Source organism: Macrotis lagotis, chromosome 1 (genome assembly GCF_037893015.1).
Source record: "Macrotis lagotis isolate mMagLag1 chromosome 1, bilby.v1.9.chrom.fasta, whole genome shotgun sequence".
Lineage (NCBI taxonomy): Eukaryota > Metazoa > Chordata > Mammalia > Peramelemorphia > Peramelidae > Macrotis > Macrotis lagotis.
This window is the reverse complement of record NC_133658.1, coordinates 450,359,446-450,382,881: the sequence shown is the minus strand read 5'-3', so window position 1 is coordinate 450,382,881 and position 23,436 is coordinate 450,359,446. Positions and strand designations below refer to the sequence as shown.

Here is a 23,436-nt window from a genome sequence, read left to right as displayed (position 1 = left end):
TAGAGGGAAATGTTCACACAACTGTAAATATGAAATATGCAGTAAATACAAAGCAATTTGGGGGTGAGGATGATCAAAAAAGATTTTATTTAGGAAGTGGTATTTGAGCTGAATTTTGAAAGGAATTGGAAATTCTGAGATGTAGTCACATGGAGATAATACTTTGCAGATATTGTATATGATTTGTGCAAAGGCACTCAGGAAGAATATGGGATGCTTTATGTAAAGATTGGATCAAGTGAGGATTTTAAATTGGGGGAGACAGGTATATATATGAAACAAGGAAGCAACCATTAGATAAGTATTTTAATTTGGAAAAAAAGTGGGAATGATAGCATAGGCAATCTGAGAAAACAGAATGGAATAGGGATCAAGTTTACATGTAGAGGGGCTTCTTTTGGCAAAGAGAAGGGTTATCTCTTCACATATGTGTGTGTGTGTGTGTGTGTGTGTGTGTGTGTGTGTGATGGAGAAAATATGAAAATATCAGTAATGTGAGATGAGGGGAATGATAGGAGGAAATTCTTGGTGAATGGTCTCATTTTATTATTTGTTGTTCTTATGAAGCTAGGTTCTAAGTTGAGAGAGTGGGAAGAGGATTGAAGTAAGGAGACCTTGCTGTGGAAAGTAGGATAGTGAATTAATTTGGGAGGGGAAATGTAAGCTTGTTTAGAATTCACATTCTCAGCACTCCCCCCCCCCCACTCCATGGACCAGGACAGACATATATGTCTAAAGGATAATATTAAGAAATATATATACATATATGTATATATATTTCTTTGTCCTTATCTCTCATTCCCCACAACTTCCACCCATTTCTTTTTAGCAGCAAGCATGTACAAATTGGTGGTTCATTCTAATTAAATATAAATATTTGAAGTTAAGTTCAATACTGTATATTCATTAAACCTCTATCTTTACTCTTTCTCTCCATCCCATCTTCCTTGATCTTTAATGTAATTTATGATATTTTCCATTCTTTAGAATATTGACAGAGTTTCAAGAGGAAAAAACATTGGGCATTTTATCAATCTGCATTCAGATTCTATCAGTTCTTTCTCTGTAACTAGAAAGCATTTTTCATCATAACTCCTTAGAATTGTCTTGGATCTTTGTATTGCTGAGGATAACTAAGTCAATTATAGTTAATCATTATATAATACTGCTGTTATTGTGTGCAATGTTCTAGTTTTGTTCTCTTCACTTTGCTTCAGTTCATGTAAGTGATGTAAGGTTTTTCTGAATGCACCTGCTCATCTTTTCTTCTACCACAATAGTATTCAATCACCATCATATACCACAACTTATTCAACCATTCCCCAGTTGACGGGCATCCCTTCACTTTCCAATTCTTTGCCACCACTGAAAGAGCTACTTTAAATATTTTTGCAAGAAAGAGATACTTTTCCTTTTGTACTTTTAAATTTCTTTGGGATACAGACCTAGTATTGTGTTGCTGATTCAAAGGGTATGCATGGTTTTATAAACTTTGGGTAAGGTCCCAAATTGCTCTCTTGATTGGTTGGATCAATTTACAATTCCAATCAACAGAGCTTTAGTGTTCCAGTTTCCCACATCTCCAACATTTCTCATTTTTCCTTTTCTTTCTTATTAGCCAATTTGATAGGTGAGTGGCATACCTCAGATTTGTTTTAATTTGTATATCTCTGATCATTAGTGATTTAGAACATTTTTATATGACTATATATATATAGCTCTGTTTCTTCTGAAAACTCTGTTTGTATCTTTTGACCAATTATCAATTGGAGAATGATTGATATTCTTATCAATTTAATTCTTTTCTCTATATATTTAAGAAACAAAACCTGTTTCAGAGAAACCTGGTATAAATTTTTCATTTTTCTGCTTTCCTTCTAATCTTGCCCATATTTGTGTTTTTTGTACAAATTCTTTTTAATTTAATGTAATTAAAATTTTCTATTTTACCCCCCATAATGTTCTCTGTCTCATTTGGTCATAAATTTTTCCCTTATCCATGAATCTGAAAGGTAGACTAGCTTTCCTAATTTACTTATGCTGTCACCCTTTATCTAAATTATATACTTGTTTTGACCTTCTCTTGGCATATGATGTGAGATGTTGGTCTATGGGCTCATTTTTAAACCTGCTAATCCCTCTTTTCCAAAATCAGTAGTGAGTGACTTTAGATCTTTTGTAGTACTTTATTCCACTCATTTATTCTATTTTGTATAATAATACTGTCTTCACCTTAATTTATTAAATTATAAACTTTCCTGAGGGAACTCTTATTTTATTTTTATATCTCCCTCAGTGCCAAACATAAAAAATTAATAGATATTTCATAGATATTTGAATTGCATTAAAGAGGAATATTTGACCTTATTTTTATGAAGTGGGAAGAAAAGAAAAAGAAAAAACATGGAGTAGTAAGGTATTTTAGGTAAGAGAAAGGAGATGAGATTTTTGTTCTTAAAGCAAAAGAGCTAGAATAATTTGCAACCTAGGAAGGAAGTACCTCCCTGCTGTATTATTGTAATATCTTCTATGTTAAAGTTTGATCAGCTGAAGAAAGAACTACAGTGAGAAACTTTCCTGAAACAAATTTAAGGTTTTTAAAAATATATACATAAGTTTATTTATAGTTAAAGACTTTGGATAAGAAAACAGTAGAAGAGACTATTCTCCACCCACTGATCCTGTATATTTTTTGCAGATAGAGGGATGCAGAAGATGACCTTTGAAAGGGTTTTCCACAATGGAGAGTATGTGCCTAAGATTATTGTGGGAAAGAGTTATAACACAGCAATAGCAAAAATTATTAGATATTATTTTATATAATTTTATATAATTTATATAATTCCCACAAAAACATATCTGCTATTTTTTTTCATTAAAATAATCTTCTAACACTAACTAGAGGGCAGTAATTATTTAATACAGCATATGCTAACACATGAAATTTCAGTTGGTGAATGTCGACTTAACGTGATTACATTTTGCCATGTCACCATTCTTCAGCTTAAGCTCTTTCCTTTTGGTTTACTACTTGCTGCATTGGAACCTGAAGTATATAAGCTAAAAGTATAAGTAAAAATATCAATATCTGTTGTAGTTCTTAATATCATTCAAATATGTTTTACAAAAAAATCTACTTTTAAAAATTGAAATAAATGTGAAAACTTATAGTTACTTGAGATTTTGTTTTATTGCCTTAAATTATTTGTTGTCCCTAATTTTTTAAAAATGAAATCCCCTTGAACTATATAATCAACACAAACAGAAAAGTACTTGTTTTTGTACAAGTTCGGTTATTCCTGTTTATTTTCTTTTTTTGTTTGTGTTGCTTATACAACAAAAATGAGATATTATTTCACTTTTTAAAAATTAGAGACTATAAATAATTTAAGGCAAGAAAACATTTGATTTTATATATAAGATCAAATTTTGTTGAAACTGATATTAGAAAAAAATGTTACTTTTTTTTTTTTAGGTTTTTGCAAGGCAAATAGGGTTAAGTGGCTTGCCTGAGGCCACACAGGTAATTATTAAGTGAGTGAGGCTGGATTTGAACTCAGGTACTCCTGACTCCAGGGCCAGTGCTCTATCCACTGCACCACCTAGCCACCCCCTACTTTTTAAATCTATTAATGTCAAGACTATATTTAGAAAAATTTTCCATATAATTGACAGGTTTTTTTTTAAAGGAATATGTTAACAATGTAGGAAAATTACATTGGACTTTTTATCAACAGAGTTGGTTGATTTCAAAACATCATACATAGGTTGATAAACACTAGTTTAAAGTGTAGTGCCTTTGCAATTTGAAAATATTGAATTCTTGACAACCATTTGTATTGGTAATCAATCAGCAAGCATTTTTTAATAGCTTTTATGTTCCAGGTACTGTGCTAGGTGTTGGAAATATAAAAATTAAAAATTCAGTAATCCATATTCTTAAAGATCTTTGTTAAGAGGAAACAGTCTGCATTTGTAAAAGTGGTGCAGAATATATACAAAGAAAATATAAAATACTGTATTTCCCTATATATGAGACACATCTTAATTTTGGAACCTGAAATTTGAAAAAAATATATATTACATAAAGTTCTTGAACTCGTTTTATTCATCATAATATTCATATAACTCCTCCTCACAAACTCCCATCCATTAGCTTGTCCTTATCTGTGGTGATGACAATTCACTGTCTTAAGAGAAGGCTCTCCTTGCTCTCCTGCCTGTGCTCTGATCTGTGGTTGACCACAAGCACTCCCTGGGCAAGTCTGGGGTGTGGATGCACACTTAGTCCATTTCATGAACTTAAAGCACCCGTTGTGTCCTCTTTTGAAATCAGTCGCTTCCTTTTCATCAACAAATCTTCTTGCCTCCTGCTGACCCATCTTTGTGGACACAGGAATTCCAATGATCCTTTGCTCTTCATTCCATCTCTTCACTTCTCTCTCTCTAACTCAGGCCATTTGGCTGATTTGCCTTCTTCTGCCAGAGCGTTTTCAATTGGATTTCTTTTTCTTGTAGCCAATCTTAGATTGTTTTCTCAGTTGGAGGAGGACCAAACATTCAGAAAAGCATGATTTCCATTCACTTTTGCAAACTAGATCACTTTGAACTTGAATTCAGCACTGCATGTAAATCTTTTCTGAACCATTTCTGGGCAGAACGTGACAAAACAACCTAATATACTGGTAACAAATGTAAAGCAATGAGTGCAAAGACAATAAGTATGAAAAAAGCAGGAAATGCAAGTAAAAAAATCTACAGCTACTGTATAAGATGCTCTTAGTTTTTAGACCCCAAATTTTTCGAAGAAAGGGTGCATCTTATATGTGGGGAAATATGGTAATTGGGGAGCAGATTGAGGCACTAACTAGCCTCAGGATCAGGAAAGGTTCATTTTGAAAGTGTTTGAACAGATTCTAAGAGTTTCTAACAGGCAGGAATGAGAAGGGAGTACATTGCAAGCATGTGCAAAACAGTTTTCTATATGGGGAACAGCAAGTGAAATGTCATTGTGTATAAACAATCCATTCAGCCACTAATGTGATTTTCCTAAATCTCAGGTCTGATCATGTTACCCCTCTAATTGACAAATTCCAATAACTCCCTATTATCTCAAGGATCAAATGTAAAATATTTGGTTTGGTACCCAAAACTTTATACTTTTTGTTAACCTAGGCCATCCTACCTTTCTTGCACTTTACTCCCAACACATATGCTGCCATCCAGCCTTCTGGCTCTTCCATGAACAAGACATTCCATCTCTTAGCTCTTATCATTTTCCCTGGCTTGTCTCCTATGTCTAGAATGTTCTCCCCCCTCTCCTCTGACTAACTTCCCTGGTTTTCTTTAAGTCCCAACTAAAATACCTCCTTCTACAGGAAGCCTTCTTTAACTTCCCTTATTTCTAATGCCTTCTCTTTGATAATTATTTCCTATTTATCCTTTATATAACTTACTTTCTATTTATTTGCATGTTGTCTCTCCCAATAGATTGTAAGCTCTTTGAGGGGAGAGACTGTCTTTTGTTTATTTTTGTATCCTCAGTTGTTAGCACAGTGGGCATATAGTGGGTTGGTTGATTGATTAATAAATCTGGAAAGGTAAGTTAGAGCTAGATTGTAAAGGGTTTTGAATTCCAAATTGAAGAGTTCGTATTGATCTTAGAGGAAATGGGAAACCACTGGAACCTCTTGAAAAGTGTAAAACATATGATGAGTCTTGTGCTTTAGAAATAGCAATTTAGCAGCTACATGGAGAATATTTGGTGAAGGAGGCTGGAGTCAGGGACATAAGAGAAAATTATAGTACTCCAGAAGAAAGGTGAGAAGTACCTGAATGATCGGAATGACCAAATGAGTTGAGAAAAAGGAGTGGTTTGGAGAGATATGGAGGCAGAATTGATAAGATTTGGCAGTTACTTAACTATGTGGGGTGATTGAGAATGAAGAATTTAAATTTGATCCCAACCTGGTAGACATGGACAATTAGTAGGATGACAATACCCTTTACAGAAATAGGAAAATTAGGAAAAAGGGATTGGATTTTGAGAAAAAATTTGTTAATTTGAAATAACTACAGAACAATCATTTTGAAAATGTCTAAAAGGTTACATATAGTTTTCAAATTTCAGGAAGCTATACTTTTTTAAGATTTTATTTATTTTGAGTTTTACAATTTTTCCCCTAATCTTCCTTCCCTCTCACCCCCACAGAAGGCAGTCTTTTAGTCTTTATGTTGTTTTCATGGTATAAATTGATCTAAGTTGAATATGATGAGAGAAAAATCATATCCTTAATGAAAAAAAATAAAGTATGAGAGAGAAGAATTACATAAGATGATGGGTTTTTTCCCTAAATTAAGGGTAATAGTCTTTGGTCTTTGTCCAAACTCCACAATTCTTTCTCTGGATACATCACAGATACCCCACAATTGTCCCTGATTGTTGCACTGATGGAATGAGCAAATCCATCAAGGTTGGTCATCACCCCCATGTTGCTATTAGGGTGTACAATGTTTTTCTTTTTCTGCTCACCTCGCTCAGCATCAGTTCATGCAAATCCTTCCATGCTTCCCTGAATTCGCATCCCTCCTGGTTTCTAATAGAACAGTAGTGTTTCAGGACATACATATACCACAGTTTGTTAAGCCTTTGCCCAACTGAAGGACATCCATTTAATTTCCAATTCTTTGCCACCACAAACAGGGCTGCTAGGAATATTTTTGGTTAAGTGATATTTTTCCCCTTTTTCATCATCTCTTCAGGGATAGACCCAGTAGTAGTATTGCTGGATCAAAGGGTATGCACATTTTTGTTGCCCTTTGGGCATAATTCCAAATTTCTCTCCAGAAAGGTTGGATGAGTTCACAGCTCCACCAACAATGTATTAGTGTCACAGATTTCCCACATCCCTTCCAACATTGATCATTGTCCTGTCTGGTCATATTAGCCAGTCTGAGAGGTGTAAGGTGGTACCTCAGAGGCACTTTAATTTACATTTCACTACTAAGTAATAATTTAGAGCTATTTTTCATATGACAGTGGATCATTTTGATTTCCTCATCTGTAAATTGCCTTTGCATATGCTTTGACCATTTGTCAATTGGGGAAATGACTTTTTTTTTTGAAAATTTGACTCAGTTCTCTGTGTATTTTGGAAATGAGTCCTTTGTCAGAAATGCTAGTTGTAAAAATTGTTTCCCAATTTACTACATTTCTTTTGATCTTGGTTATAGTGCTTTTGTCTGTGCAAAATCTTTTGAATTTAATGTAATCAAAATTATGTAGTTTGTTTTTAATGATGCTCTCCATCTCTTCTTTGGTCAAAAACTGCTTCCCTTTCCATAGATCTGACAGGTAAACTACTCCTTGATCTTCCAGTTGGCTTATAATAATTTTTTTTATGTGTAAATCCTGTATCCATTTTGATCTTATCTTAGTATAGGGTGTGAGGTGTTGATCTAATCTAAGTTTCTTCCATACTAACTTCCAATTTCTCTATCAGTTTTTATCAAAGAGAGAGTTTTTATCCCAATAGCTGGACTCTTTGGGATTATCAAACAGCAGATTACTATAATCATTTCCTGCTATTGCACCTTGTCTATTCCACTGATCCACCACTCTATTTCTTAGTCAATACCAGATAGTTTTGATGACTGATGCTTTATAATATAATTTTAGATCTAGTAAGGCTAAGCAACCTTCTTTTGCCCTTTTTTCCATTGAATCCCTGGAAATTCTTGACTTTTTATTTCTCCATATGAATTTACTTACAACTTTTTCTAACCCATTAAAGTAATTTTTTGGAATTTTGATTGGTAGAGCACTAAACAAGTAATTTAGTTTTGGTGGAATTGTTATTTTTATTATATTAGCTCAACCTATCTATGAGCAATTGGTGTTTGCCCAGTTATTTCAATCTGATTTTATTTGCATGAGAAGAGTTTTGTAATTATTTTCAAAAAGTTTTTTAGGGGGCAGCTAGGTGGCGTAGTTGATAAAGCACTGGCCTTGGAGTCAGGAGTACCTGGGTTCAAATCTAGTGTCAGACACTTAATAATTACCTAGCTTTGTGGCCTTGGGCAAGCCACTTAACCCCATTTGCCTTGCAAAAAAAAAAGTTTTTGAGTCTGCTTTGGCAGATACACTCCCAGGTATTTTATGTTGTCTGAGATTACTTTTAATGGGATTTCTCTTTCTCGCTCTTTCTGCTGTGACTTGCTAGTCATATGTAGAAATGTCGTGGATTTATGAGGCTTTGTTTTTTATCCTGTGACTTTGCTAAAGTTCCTAATTATTTCTAGTAGTTTTTAGATGATATTTTGGGATTCTGTAGTTATACCATCATGTCATCTGCAAAGAGTGAGAGTTTTGCTTCTTCCTTCCCAATTATAATTCCCTCAATTTCTTTTTCAAGGTCTACTTTTAAATAATAGTAAATGTGCATATTTTTAAAAAGAAGATTCTTTGCAAAATTGTGGGACCATTTAGGTGCAGAGTATATTATTGTGAAACATGGTGATTTTCTCATGGTTTCCTCTGAAAGATATTTGAGCTCAAAAAGGAATTCTGTTCTAAATGAAAACAATAAGAATAAAATAAATTCAATTATTGACAAAAATGTCTTCCTAAAATTTGCATATTTGGTATTTTGGGGGAAAAATTAGTACACAAAATCATTGCCCAGACCTCAAATTCATATCATCAATCAGGTAGATAAAATGATTATATTTATGAAAAGAATTGTGGGTAATAAATTTATATGTTTCCCAACTTAAAAATACTTGCTCTGCAAATGAAATAGTAAGTCATTACATGTTTATAAATCACTTAATCCAGTCTGCAGAAACAATTTTCATTTTATTTATCCATTCATTTAAGAAAATATCTGTTTTTTAAATAAAATGAAAATTTTAGATTTATCTTGATTATTGTATTGAAACAAATGTTTGAACCTGAAAAATCTTATCTTTTGACTGTACACGAATAAGCAGTTTTCTGGTTCATCAACCAAAACAATACAAATTTTATTATCTTGTACCACCTTATTTGTGTGAAACAGAGTTTTCTACCACAAATGTTAAAAATTAAATATCTTTCTTGATTAATGGTTGAAAAAAGAATTATGAATAACAATATAACCAATGTCCTTGAATTTTTAGAAGCCTCCCACCAAAAACTCATCCCACCCATCACAGTCATATTATGGTTATTGTTTTATAAGTTTTGACTATGAAAATTATAATGGATTTTACTAACAATTATTTCTTGTTATTAAATATGTTAAATTCATGAAGTATAAAATTGTAATAAATTATTAATTTTATTTGCATACCTAAAGAAAATTGTTTTCATAGATTGTTTTGTGAAAAATGGAAGGAGAGGTGACACAATTTTTTTTTGTTATTTAACGATGATAACCACTAACCTTTGAAATCTCATCCTACTGAGAGAATCAGTATAGAAGTTCAAGTTTCCATTACAAACCATTTACTTGATGCATTAATACATAATATATTTACATTTATATATATATATATATGTGTGTGTGTATAAATTCTTGAATACTTGAGGGGAATAGAGTTTTATATAGACTCTACTTTTTTCATTGTGATATCTTCACAAATATGTTATTTCCATGTCTAAATATTCATCAGATAGTATTACCTTGCTAGAATTTTAACTTTCTTCTTTTCTTTCATCCCCTAACCTGTAAGCAGATACCTAGATGAAAAACAAATAATAACAACTAATAATAGCACTTAATTTGTAAGTATTGATTGTTATAAAGGTTAACTGTGAAAAAAATCCGCAAATGAAAATCCCCACCATTTTCACTATAAGAAGGCAAAATGTTTTAATTGGCATTCATAACTGTAAACCAAATGGATAAAATGTCACATTCTTAGCAAATTATTGTCTCTCTAAAATTACAGATTTGTCAGAATAATATCTCAGGGTTCATAGAATTTATAAAAGAACTAACACTACCTTTGTTCTGTCTTCATCTCATTCTTCCTGCATATGGAATATATTGAACCTTAACTAAGGACCAACAGGCCTAGTGTGTTCTAGACTCTCAGGCATTACCACTTGACCTTCCAGAACCTCCTTGCAATCCTTCAGATGCATCTTTAGTGTCACTGGGCCTTTTCATTCTCACTGCAAATGAGCCATCTTTAATGTATTATTTCTCCCAATTAGAATATTAAACTCCTTGAGAGCACATATTGTTTTGATTTTATGTTTATGTCCCTAGCAGTTAACATAGTGCTTAGAATAAAGTGCTTAATAATTTTCTTTCATTCATTCATTCATCTATTCATCCTGGTCTTTGTTTTAGTCATTCATCTTTTTTCCCTCTATAGAGGTTTTTTTTTTTTTTTTTTTAGGTTTTTACAAGGCAAATGGGGTTAAGTGGCTTGCCCAAGGCCACAGAGCTAGGTAATTATTACCATCTAGCCACCCCTCCTCCATAGTGTTAGCATGATTTTCCTTGCATCCTTTTTTTCTTTCCTTTTTTTTCCATATCCTTATATTTCTCTTCTTTCCTTTCCCTTAATCACTTTCCTTTTATCTTCATCTCCCCCTTTTCTTTCATTTTCCTTTCACTCTTGTCTTTATTTTCCTGGTTTTCTTCTATTGATTTCCATCTTAGAAATAAGGCTCATGCTTTATTCTTTTTTATTCTCATATTTTTTGTTTTGCATTATTTCCTTCCTTGCATTATCTTACCATTTCTTTTTTCTTGTATAGAAATATAATTTCTTTAATGTTTTCTTTTTTGATTAACAATCATTTCTTTTTTTTCTTCTACCTTTGTCTCCCCTCCATTAAAATAAGAAAAAGGAAAACTCTTGTATGATTCTAATGTGCTTAGGGAAAAATAAGTATTTTAAAGTAAATGTTTTAATTCCTGTTAGTGAAATATTTCCTTTTCTGCTCAATGGTTGTATTTGACTTTGACTGAATTTTCATTTCCTAAATTTAAAGTTGACCACTGAGTACATATAAAATGTTAAAATTGAATTTTGCCCTGTGTAAAGTTAAAGATAGAATTTGGTCCTTTTTAGCATGATTAGAACTTTAAAAATCCTGTATTTGAGCTTCTTTCTGTCTACAAATTTTGAAATTAAAAGTGAAAATTTTATTTTTTCTTGAAATGTTTGGAAAGAAATTCACAGTTGATGTTTTACAGAAACTCTAAATAGAAAAAAGGATTCTCTGCATATAATGAGGTTCTCTACATGCCCTTATTTGCTTTGATATTTTTATTGCATTGAATCCTGAAGCCAGAATCCAAGAGATTCTAAACATCTCAAGAGATTTACATAGTAATTCAAATAGAAATAGAAAAGTTGTGAAAAATGAATATTTCACAGATCACTACATGCAGCTCAATAGTGAGACCATTGAGTATCTATGTCTTAAGGATTAAATATGAGCAGTAAATTGATTTACAGAGAATAGAACTCTCAGCAAGTTATGGAGCAGCAGTATCTCAAGAGAATTAAAATTATAATCTAGTAAAATGGAAAGTTATGTGGTAGATATAAGTAAATCAACACATTATCAATAATATTAATTATCAATTAATAATTTTCATGGCCAAAGAGGCACAAAAGACACTAATACATATATAAATGAACAGAACAGCCAATCAAGTCCTCAGAAAAAAATTAAGCAGCATGAATCTTGTGCTATTATTCATGAAATTTGAAGACTAGAAGAAGATTGCTAGCATATTAGATGTATCTCTTGTGAAGGAATTATATAGAATAAGAATAGATGGATAGATTGGGAATACTATTGATAGACCAATTATTTCATTGAAGTATTGAAACACATTGCATCCTTAAGTAAGGATGATTTTTACATTGATTACTTGCTAACAACATTAATTTTCAAATCTATTAATAATATCAAAGTATACTTAATGATCTGCTAAATTACATGTTTTCTTGAATGGACAAATATGCACACATACACATATATGTCAACATGATTTAGTTCTAACTGCATTTTTTATTTTTCCACAAGAACATCCTTCTCACTAACCAGTACATCTATTTTAGGGAAGGTTTGAGTCTTTAACTTGGTGTTAAAGGAACTCCCTGATCCCATTGTAGAAAGTTTACAGGAAGGGAAGAATGGGTAGATTCTGAGCTTCTCTTAAAGTCTGTATTTTTTTTAATAGTTTCTTTTGTGTTTTCCCATACTTTTTCAGAACCCCATTGACCTTTCTTTTCTTTAACTCCCTCCTTCCCTTAGCAATTGCATTTACTTGTTTCTTCAGCATCAATCTTTATGCAAATGAGGTTCATATCTCTAACCCATCTTCTGAGGTCCTAACCCACACCTCAAATATCTAGATCTCTTGTCTAGATATTCCAATATCTCTAAATCATCATTCAGAAGGCTAACTTTCTCTACTTCTGACTTCTCATAACTGTTTGTGGCACTGTCTTTATTCTGTCTTGTATTTTTGTAAACTTTTACAATCTATGATTTTTCCCTCTCTTTAACTGCTTATATCCTCACATTTAGTTAATAAGTTCTGTCTGTTTTACTTTTTGAATCTCTTATATTTTTACTTTTCTTCTTTATCCATTGCCACCACCCTAGTAGAATCCTTTGTTGCCACCTGACTTCATCTTTTGCCAACAGCCTCCTAACAGATCTTCTGATCTCTATTCTTTCCCTAGTGCAATACACTCATCTGGGGCAATTCTTACCAGAATATTCTTTCACATGTAGCTCAGATCCCATCATTTTTCTATTTAAAAATCTCCAATATCAATATTGCTAACATCTATGTACTCTGTGCTTCAGCCAATCTCTCTGCCCTTCTTCTCCTTTACTATATATTCCTCCTTTTTCTCCTGTTTCCTTTGCCTTGAATGCTCTCTTCTTTTTGTTTTTAACATGTTAATTCCCATTCTTTTTCCCCAGTTGATATTTTTTCAGTTACGTTATAAAAGTTTTCAACATTCATTCACAAGCATATGCATATTTAGAAGTTACATAATTTCCTTCCTTCTGCCTTCCCATCACTCTCCCCTCTGAGACAGTCTAGTAAACACTGTACATATACATTTGTGTTTAACATATTTACAGTTTAGTCATTTTCTGTATGAGAAATTAAGAGTGAGAGAAGAGAAAGAAAACCATGAGATAGGAAGGAAAAATATAAGAGAAATTTTAAGAAAGCGAACATAGTGTTCATTCAGATTCTGTAGGATTTAAATTTTTTTTTTGTTTTTCTTCCTCTGGATGTGGATAGCATTGTCCTTAACAGGTCTTCCAGCATTGTTTATAACAGGTCTCCCCCATAATAGCTCTCTGAATGGCTGAGAGGAGCTGTATCCAAGAAGACTGAACAACTCACAATGTTGTTAATGTGTACAGTGTTCTCTTGGTTCTGCTCCCTTCACTCAGCATTAGTTCCTGTAATTCATTTCATGCTTCTCTAGAGTTTGACCATTCATTGTTTATTATAGAACAGTAGTATTCCATAACATTCATATACCATAATGTGTTCAACCATCCCTTCAATTTCCATTTTTTTACCACTACAAAAAGGGCTACTATGTATATTTTGAAACATGTGGGACTTTCCCATTTTTTATGATTTCTTCTGGATGTAGATCTATTATTGGTATTGCTGGTTCAAAGAGTATGTTCAGTTTTAATGCTTTTGGGGCATATTGCTTTCCAGGATGGTTGGATTAGTTCACAACTCTCCATTTTTCTTTTAAAACAATTCAGATGCCACCTCCACCAAGCATTCCCTGATTGATCCTCTCCCTCCTCTCTTAAACCTTAAATGGGATTTCGAGGTTGTAATTCTATAATGCACTTAATGTATTATGTATCTTATTCTTCACCATACTGCAAACTATAAGAAGGTAGAATGTCTAGATTTTTTTGTCTCTCAGAGCCTAGTTCAGTGTTTTATACATGTGTAGGCTCCTTGTAAATATTGTTTGAATGAATATGCTACTTCACTGTTTTATTTAAGATGAATTATCAGATCATAATCCATACTTGTATTATAGTTCTCACTTATTTAGGTCTTGATGTGTGTTTTAAGTGGTATAAATATTATTCTTTAATTTTTTGCGTATGAATAAACTGAAGCTCAGAAGTAAAATGAGTTATTCAGTCAGGAATACATTTTCAAATATATGAAAAATTTATTTGAGAACCAAGTATAGGGACAGCTAGGTGACAGTGGATAGAGCACTGCCAGGAGTCAGGAGGACCTGCATTTGAACTTCAGACACTTTATACTTACTAGTTGAATGATCTTGAGCAAGTCACTTAACTCCATTGCCTCACCAAGAAAAAAAAAACAAGTATAAACATTTTTTGGGTTTTTTTTTTTTGCATCATATGCTATTTTGGGTTTTCCATACCATTAGTGTGCACAAACAGCAATTCTCAATATTGTAATACTTTTTTAAAAAAACAGGCTTTTTGAAAAACAATTATAATGATGAGTAGGACTTTTCACTGGAGGAAAGAATGGTAATTTTCAGGCTTATTGCATGCAAATAATCCACTAAAGTTTATAGGTTGAGATTGTCAACTGAAACAAAAGCTAATGGACTTCCTGTCCTCCTTCTTTAGGTCTCTGTGACAACATAGAGAAAAAACTAAAACAGAAACAAGAATTCATAGCTTTTTCATTCATTTCATTTTCATTCATTCATAGCTTTTCTCATTCAACTCCAGAAATACAAATCTCTGTATCAATTGCTGGGAGAGCTAACATTAGCCTGACCAGGAGAATCAAAAATTTTTCTCATTCATAATGTATAATCCCATGTAAGGATATGAGTTTTTTCTTTTTTCTTTTTTTTAATAGATGGTATAGCATTAACACCTGATTGTATTGAAGAAAGCATCCTTACTTGCTACTGGGGTTGTGATGTTCAAGAATTGTATGAAGCTTTGCAGAAACACATTTACCTCTCCAGAATAAATACTCCACAGGCACTTGAAGATGCTATATATAGCAAATATGTCTATCGAGAACAACATTTGTATCCTTTGGATTTTATATATACATATATATACATATATGTATATATGTATATGTATATATATATATATATATATAAAATGAGGATTTGGGGCTTTGAAATTTGTGGATAAAATGAGGCTTTACTAAATTGGTTTTTCTTATTTTTAACTTATTATGGGTCTTTGTTTGCAGTTACAGTGGTTATTTTCCCTTTACATGTGTCAAATAAAAGTGTTAAAAAAAATACCAAAGAAGAAAAATACTGTCAGTTACCAAGTGATGCTAAAATTGAAGATTTTGGCATTGTGCCTAGATCTCAGTATCCCCTGGTAGCACTTTTGACTCTAGCTGATGAAGATTCCCAAGGACTTTATGATATTGTAAGTAATTTTGAAAATTCCCTTAGAGTTTTAATGTGATAGTGATGGTTCTCAATTTTTATTTTCCTAAAATAAAGAAACCCTTATTTTGTCTCATAAAAATTTGACTAGTTTCATTTTCCCTGTGAAACTTGAACTTCTTTCAATTGGGTTTCTTAAAATCACTTTAATGTACTAGATTGTGAATGTGACATATATATTTGCAACTGTTCATTCATGGTATTGCTCCCTTTTTCTCATACTTTCTCTGAAGGCATAATTTAAATGAAATTTTTAGCATTCTTTATTATTAAAACTTAAGTGGTTAGGACCTCTTATTTATTAGAATACTCTCAGTTCAGTTTTACATTCTTCTTTTGAAATCAAGTAGTGTCTATACTTCTTCATAGCTGCTATTGTATCTTTAAGATAAAAACAATTTCACCATATATAAATAATTTATATAATTTTATCATTCTTTATAATATATGAAAAAATGTATGTTTTGGATTGTATAATTTATGTATATGTATGTACCTCATATGAATCTAATTAACTGTGATCCACTTAGAGCCAACCGGGTGGCTTTGATATAAAAATGTCATGTTTCCTACTATTAGTCCTTGCCTTGAATCAGATACAGAACTTTGACTAACTTGAACTTAGTCCACTAGACTATTCCTCCTATAATTGCCATGTAAAATCAGGGAGCTCTAGAGATCCTGATGAATTGTGCAACTAGGAATTCTGGAACCTGGGCAAACACCATAGTCTCTAATGAAGAAGGGACCCTTCTCCTTGCCAAGGTCAGCTCCTTTACATGAGTCCTTTATTGAATCCACAGGCAGCTATGTGGCAGAGTGGATAGAGCTCTGGCCTTGGAATCAAGAGGATGAGAGTTCAAATTCAGGGTCAGATACTTGACACTTACTAGCTGTGTGACCCTGGGCAAGTCACTTAACCTAGATGGCTCTCAAAGAGAAAATGAGACTGGTGACTGAGCACAGCATCCCCTCACTCAAATCCAATTCATGTGCTTGTCATGGCATCACCTTCAGAAGTCATGGTCTTCTTTGAGAATGAAGGACAAAAAATAATAAAACAAAACAAACATTATTCAATCATCTCCCATTTTTTCCAGTACATTGCCCCTACTGTTATTTCTTGTCTCTCTACTCTTTTATTTCTCTGCATTTACTGACTGCTGTCTATAAACTTGCCATGTTCCTCCATCCTTAAAATACTTTCACTTATTTCTACCAGCTGTTATCCTATACTTCTCCCTTTTCTGGCTAAACTTCTTGAGAAATTAATCTATGATTGGTGCCGAAAAATTATTCTATGATTGGTGCCTCCACTTGACCTCTTATAACACTTGGCAGTCTGACCTTTGGCCTGATCCTCTAGACTAAATTCTCTCTGCAAAGATTAGGGAACTGAATAAATATTTGAGGTGAGGGAGAATGAGAGGTGGTTGCTGGTCCAAGGTTATAAAGCTGGGTAACTGGAAGGATGATATATGCTCCTCAGTAATTGGGAAGTTTGGAAGAAAGATAGGTTTGAAGAAAAAAGAAAATTTAATGAAATCTATCATTACTTATCTGTGCCTGCTTATCCTATTCTATCCCATTAAACTAAGAAAAGGGACAGGACTTTTACTCATTAAGCTCTAGGACTCATCATTTAAACAATAATAATAATGTTTGTCTTTCATTTTAGAAGAAGACCACAACATCAGGGAGGTGATGCCATGACAAGCACTTGAAATGGATTTGTGTGAGGGGGTGCTGTGCTAAGTCACCAGCCTCATTTTTCTTCTCCAGAGCCATCTGGGTCCAGTGGCCTGATATGAAGCAGGACAACTGGAGACATCCCAGGATATAGGGCAGGTCTAAGTGAGCTGCCCAAGGTCACACAGCTAGCAAGTGGCAAGTGTCTGAGGTCAGATTTGAACTCCAGTCCTCCTAAATTCAAGGCCAGTGCTCTATCCACTGCACCACCTAGCTGCCCTTAAGGAATGGGAGCAATGGTAATGCTATCATTACATTAATGGGAAGGGAGGATCCCAGTGGCAACTGCAGGTATATTATAATTTCCTTAAGAGCCAGGGCAGAATTCAGAATGAGGAAGATTGAGACCAAGTAGAGTGGAGGAGTGTTGTGGAGGATTAGGGTAGATGAAATTGTGTTAGAGACAAACACTATGATTGGCTATTGAGGAGAGGGTAGGATATGACCTTCCTGTCTTCTGATTGATCACACAGTTTTTGGGCCAGGTTTCCCACTTTGTAGACCACTGTTCTTGAACACTGAACTAGTGAAGAGACCTAAGTTTTTAATTCTTTGAAGAGACCTGTTTTTAATTCTCTGCCTATGTCTCAAGAGGCATTATTAGGATTAATTATATGGTGTCTGTCAAGACATTTTGATAATTGTCAAGAGGAAAAATATATTAGGAACCAAATTATGCTTATACAGTTGTCATACTTTGGTTCACAAAATTTGATTTAATCAAAATCCCTTCCAATACTACCTCTTAATGAAGTTTCCTTGATTACCTCTCCTTGCCAATCAACCAAGTAAAAATGCATATGATATCTCAATCCAATTAACAAACATTTATTGTTTACCATATTCCAGAATTCTAAGATATAAAGTCAAAAATTAAAAGCATTTCTTGCTTTCAAAGAATTTATATTGTATTGGGAAAAACAACATACAAGTAAATTCCTGATAATGGGAATGTGTGAAGTCACTAGCAAATGATTTTTTGTATTACTCTCATGGAGTTTTTATGATAGATATTTGTGTACTTGCATTAGATCTGTCCTTCAGGGCAAATATTATTTGTTTTTGAAACCTACTTTCATGTATGTCTCTGCCCCCATTTCCTCATTCCACCCAGGACCTAATAACAAATTGCTTTTTAACATATTGTTCAGGGGCGGCTAGGTGGCGCAGTGGATAGAGCACCAGCGCTGGAGTCAGGAGTTAACTGAGTTCAAATCCGGCCTCAGACACTTATAATTACCTAGCTGTGTGGCCTTGAGCAAGCCACTTAACCCCATTGCCTTGCAAAAAAACTATATTGTTCAGAGGTGCTCAATAAATACATGTTCGTTGCTTTTACAAGGCATTTACATTTGAATCATTCATGCTCAGTATGAACTCCCTGTAAGGATTAATATTGGACATGTACAGAAATTTCTATAGTGCCTTATTTCCTTAATCTTGCTTGCTCTCTTCACAGAAGATAATATCTGATCCTTCACAACTGTCTGAACCCAGTAACTCTTTAGAGATATAGAACTAAAAATGACTTTGAATGCACTTCATATGACACAGTTGACTTACCCTAATCAACATTTTCAGTAAATATTGCATATAACTATGTACATACTGAGTAGTCCTGCATATCAGTTCTACGTACGCAATATGCTGGAAACTCCTTTGCAAGCTGGGACTATTTTGGTTTGGTTTTGTTTTTCATTGTATTCCCAGTACACAGCAAAATGTATAGCACATAGAAGGTATTTAATAAATGTAGATTTATTATTGGCTTGACTATTTTGTCCCTAGTCATATATTGTATTAAATAAGTACAGTGACCAATTAGTTAAAGTAGTATGATAATTCTTTTGTAGTTCAGAAATAAGGAATTGAAGTCTTTCATGTGTTATTAGAAGTTATTAAAATGGCAAATGTCAGAGACAGTTTTCACTTTTCAATTATATTGCTAATTATTTCCATTCATGTAAGATTTGAACATAATATAAAAAGAATAAAAAAGTATGGTTGACTACATCTATTCTGCAGTCAGGAGAACATAAAATGAAAGGAATACTCTTCTTGGTTACTCTTGCTGCCATTTTTTTCCCCCTAAAAGAAGCAGTGATATTTCTCTCACTTATTCTCATGCAAATCAATCATAGCATCCAAAAGATGCAGTCAGAAAGAACTGAGGAAGATGACCCCCAATCTTTCCTATTGGAATACTAGTTTTATTTTTTTATTTTTTTAGATTTTTGCAAGGCAAAGGGGGTTAAGTGGCTTGCCCAAGGCCACACAGCTAGGTAATTATTAAGTGTCTGAGACCGGATTTGAACCCAGGTACTCCTGACTCCAAGGCCGGTGCTCTATCCACTACGCCACCTAGCCGCCCCAGTTTTATTTTTTTTTTAATCGGATACTTGATGACTACTGTTGTTAGTATGTAATCAGTCTGTTCTCTCTAAAGTGTTTGGTTATCTTATTTTTGAAGTCTAAAATCTGACAAACTAGAGCTTCTGCACTCTCATTTCAATTATGTCTCTATTAAATATAAGATGCACCTCATTGAAAAGTCATCTATTTTTCTTCAAGATAATAGACTACAGTTCATATTGAATAAATGGTATGAGCAGACTGTAGCATATTGCCAAGACTGATCTCCGTGTAAAAGAGGTGTAAAAGACATAATCAAGCAGGCATATTTGACTGAATAAGATGGGCTGGTCACATAGCAAGAGTAAAGAGTAATAGATAGCCTAAACATTGAACAGATATACATAAAATACTAAACAAGTCAAAGGAAAGCTTCCAACTCATTGGATAGATCCCTTATGAAAGATTTATGGAAGGGCATGGACAAGATTGATTTGGACTTGACAGACTTATGATAGGCATTGCTGAAAAGGAGTACCAAGGTCAGGAAAATTATAGATTCCTTGAAACACTGAGGCATTATTGTGTATCTTGATATAGTTGAACAGCCAAATTACTGAATTCCTTCAAAAACTATTATAAAATAAGTCTGCAATACTGAAGTCTTAACAATTTATTTTTCGGGAATGTTTTTATAACATTTTTTTAAAATAATAGGAGCCAACTTTATTTTGATATTTTATTTTCATATTTCCTTTTGTTGACTATTCTTCTGAGAACAAAACCCACAAGTTCTTGAAATGATGTAGAAAAATTTCTATCATTAGGAATAGTTATAACTTCTCTATTGTCTGTATTTTCCATAAGAGGAATTATATTCTCTGGATCCAGGTTTGTGATTTGATACATTAGCTGTGAAATCTGTTCCCTTTGTTCCTTTAAAAACATTAGCTATAATGATATTTTAAAATATGTTCTAGAAGGGTATGTTGTTAGTTGATGCATTCTATATTTAATTTTAGGGGATATAACTTTTTAAAATATTTTCAAAATAATAATAGCTTTTATATAATACTTTTAAGGCTTGAAAAGCACTTTATAAATTTTGTCTCATATCCCCCAGCTACCCTGAGAAGTGAGTAGTATTTTACAGATTGAGGAAACTTACACAGAAATTAAGTGCCTAGGACTCTTCCCCAGAGTCACAGAGCTAATAAGTTGTGTGCACTTATTAACTAAGTTACTAACTTGGAGTACTTCTGATTTATCTTCATCTTAATTTTTTTGTGTATTTGTTTCCCTGTATATGTATAATATACATAATACAATAGAAAGTAAAATAGTTATTTTGCTTTTAGATTTCAATGGTGACTGTGATTCATATTCCTGATAAGAAATACAAACTTTCCTGCAGAATATTATATCAGTATGTACTACTGGCTCAGGGCCAATTCCATGACCTTAAGGTAAGTTGTATCTTAAATATAATCTTTTCTTTCTGTCTTTAAGTGTAACGTTTAAGAGATTTAAAATAGATAATTGGTAATTTTAGTAGCAGTTTCTTGGTAGATTTTATGAGTCAAATTTTTGTTATGAAATTCATTCTCATTTGATACATGTGCCCAATGTTAACATTAGCAGTATCTGTGCCAAGGTTAAAATAATAGTAGAAATTTAGGTCCAATGTCTGTATAGTTCAATCATATACAAAAATTAGAGAATTGAACTATAAAGTTTTGAGATGTATTTCTTCCTGCCTATGAATTCTCCTTTTTCTTGAATTTACTAGATCAAATTTGGTTTGGCTATCTCTTATAATTTTTTGCTAGAAATACTGAATTTAATTTATAATCATTTTAATTTATTTTATTCAGCAACTTTTCATGTCTGCAAATAATAATATGCCATCCTTGAGTAGCTCCTCTCCAGAACAAAACACTGACAGACATTTGTTGGAAAAAGCTGGACTGGCTGAAAGTGAAGTGGAACAGTATGAAGAAAATAGCAAAGACTGTGTTGTTTGCCAGAATGGGAAGGTGAATTGGGTACTCTTACCATGTAGACACACATGTTTGTGTGATGGCTGTGTTAAATATTTTCAGCAGTGCCCTATGTGTAGACAATTTGTCCACGAATATTTTGCACTCTGCAGTCAAAAAGAACAAGAAAAAGAAATACCAAAAAATGAAGGGACTGTTGCTTCTTAAAGATTTTGTCTACAGAAGATGGAGATTTTTTTTTTTGTTTTAAATCAGTCATAATTTAAAGTCTGTGCAGTATTTCTGGTAAGTGATAAGAATTACCTTCTAACTTCATGATTTGTATAAACATTGTATATATGTTTATAATATAAATTAAGTGTTCATTATGCTCAATTTGTTTATCAGAATAGCAATCACCTACAGTGTTACATAAAAACAATACAAGTTTTTTGAAAAACATAAATGTTTAATAACTTCATGTACTGTTAAATCATTCTTTAAAGAGATATCTAAAACTTAGAAGGAAAATAGAGGACATTAAATTTTCTCTCATTAGCACATTTTTTTTCTCTTTAATGTGCAATTAGGAGAAAATTTAGCTATAGAGTAATTGTATACATGGGTTACACGAAAGAGGAATAGAAAGACATTTTAAACCTTGCCAAATCCTTTTCCTAAAAGTTGGTTAGCTTTTAGATGTACCTCTTTGTTTATACTTGTAATGTACCTGATATTCACACATGTCTAATTATATACAGAAATCAGTTTTTAAGTGCAGGTTCTACATAGGAAATACAGTATTCTATATTTAAGTGTTTTCATTGTATCAAGTATGTTCACGAACCAGATATGAAACTTGAGCAATGAAATAATTCCTGTATGGAAAGATCAGAGATCAGAATGTCACATTTTATAAGATGAACAGTTTGGTGATTAATGTAAGAGTTGAAATGCATTACTTCACTTTTCTTCCTCTATAGTCTATCTACAACAGAATAGATTTTGGAGCTACCAAAATACACCTAAAGAAGAAATAAAAATTAATATTGTGTGTTTTTATTCCCTAATAAATCCCAAGCCCTTCTGAAAGATAAGTATCTTGGTTTATTTGTTGACTTTTCTGTTTAAAAGGTAATGAAACCAATTGGACTAGTTTAAGCATTACTAAAATGATAAGAGAAGCTTCCAGGGTCTTTAATGAAAAATTCCTACTTCAGTAGATTAGAACAAGAAGAAAAATGGACTTTGTAAGCAACTCAACTAGATACCATCCAGGAACACACTTAAACTTAAGCTGTGTGTGTGTGTGTGTGTGTGTGTGTATACATACATATATGTGTATATGTGTGTGTAATCAAAGTCTCATTTATAAAACAAACAAATAAGCAACAACCCAAAATGAAATTAGACACTCTCTCTCTCTCTCTCTCTCTCTCTCTCTCTCTCTCTCTCTCTCTCTCTCTCTATATATATATATATATATATATATATATATATATATATATATATGCATATCTCCTAAAAGTCCCTTCCAGTTCTAACTTCTCTGTAAATTTCATAAATGCTAGATCCTCTTCATTTATAGTCTTAGTAGTCTGGATTATACCACAACACCTGTTTTATTGATTCCATGTGCACATCTGTCATATCTATCACTTTCCCTACATTCACATGACCACCACACCTCTTTAGACCTTTATCAAATTTTATCTGGACTGTTGTAATAGCCTTCTTATTGGACCCTCTGCCTTAAGACTTTAGTTTTTCCAATCCATACTCCCACAACTGCCAAAACAGAAGCATAGATCTGATCATATCATTCTCCCTAACCAAGAACCTATTGTTTCTAGAAAATAAACTTATCATGACATTTAAAGATCTTTATAAACCAGACTTATTGTATAGTATTCCCCTTCATATTCGTGGA

At 32.9% G+C, this 23,436-nt stretch overlaps 1 protein-coding gene across 3 annotated transcripts in view; it reads left to right on the top strand.

The window, feature by feature from the left end:
- The window catches only part of CGRRF1 (cell growth regulator with ring finger domain 1), an 80,262-nt gene that overhangs the window by 37,611 nt on the left and 19,215 nt on the right, over positions 1 to 23,436 (top strand). For all 3 annotated transcript variants that reach the window (XR_012473920.1, XR_012473921.1, XM_074213461.1), the window contains exons 3-6: positions 14,868 to 15,045; positions 15,259 to 15,406; positions 20,886 to 20,993; positions 21,402 to 21,812. Coding sequence is in view for 1 of the 3 variants with exons in the window: in XM_074213461.1 (XP_074069562.1) it covers positions 14,868 to 15,045; positions 15,259 to 15,406; positions 20,886 to 20,993; positions 21,402 to 21,734 (767 nt within the window). In the remaining 2 variants the exon portion in view is untranslated. Of the gene's footprint in view, positions 1 to 14,867; positions 15,046 to 15,258; positions 15,407 to 20,885; positions 20,994 to 21,401; positions 21,813 to 23,436 lie in introns of those variants that run through there.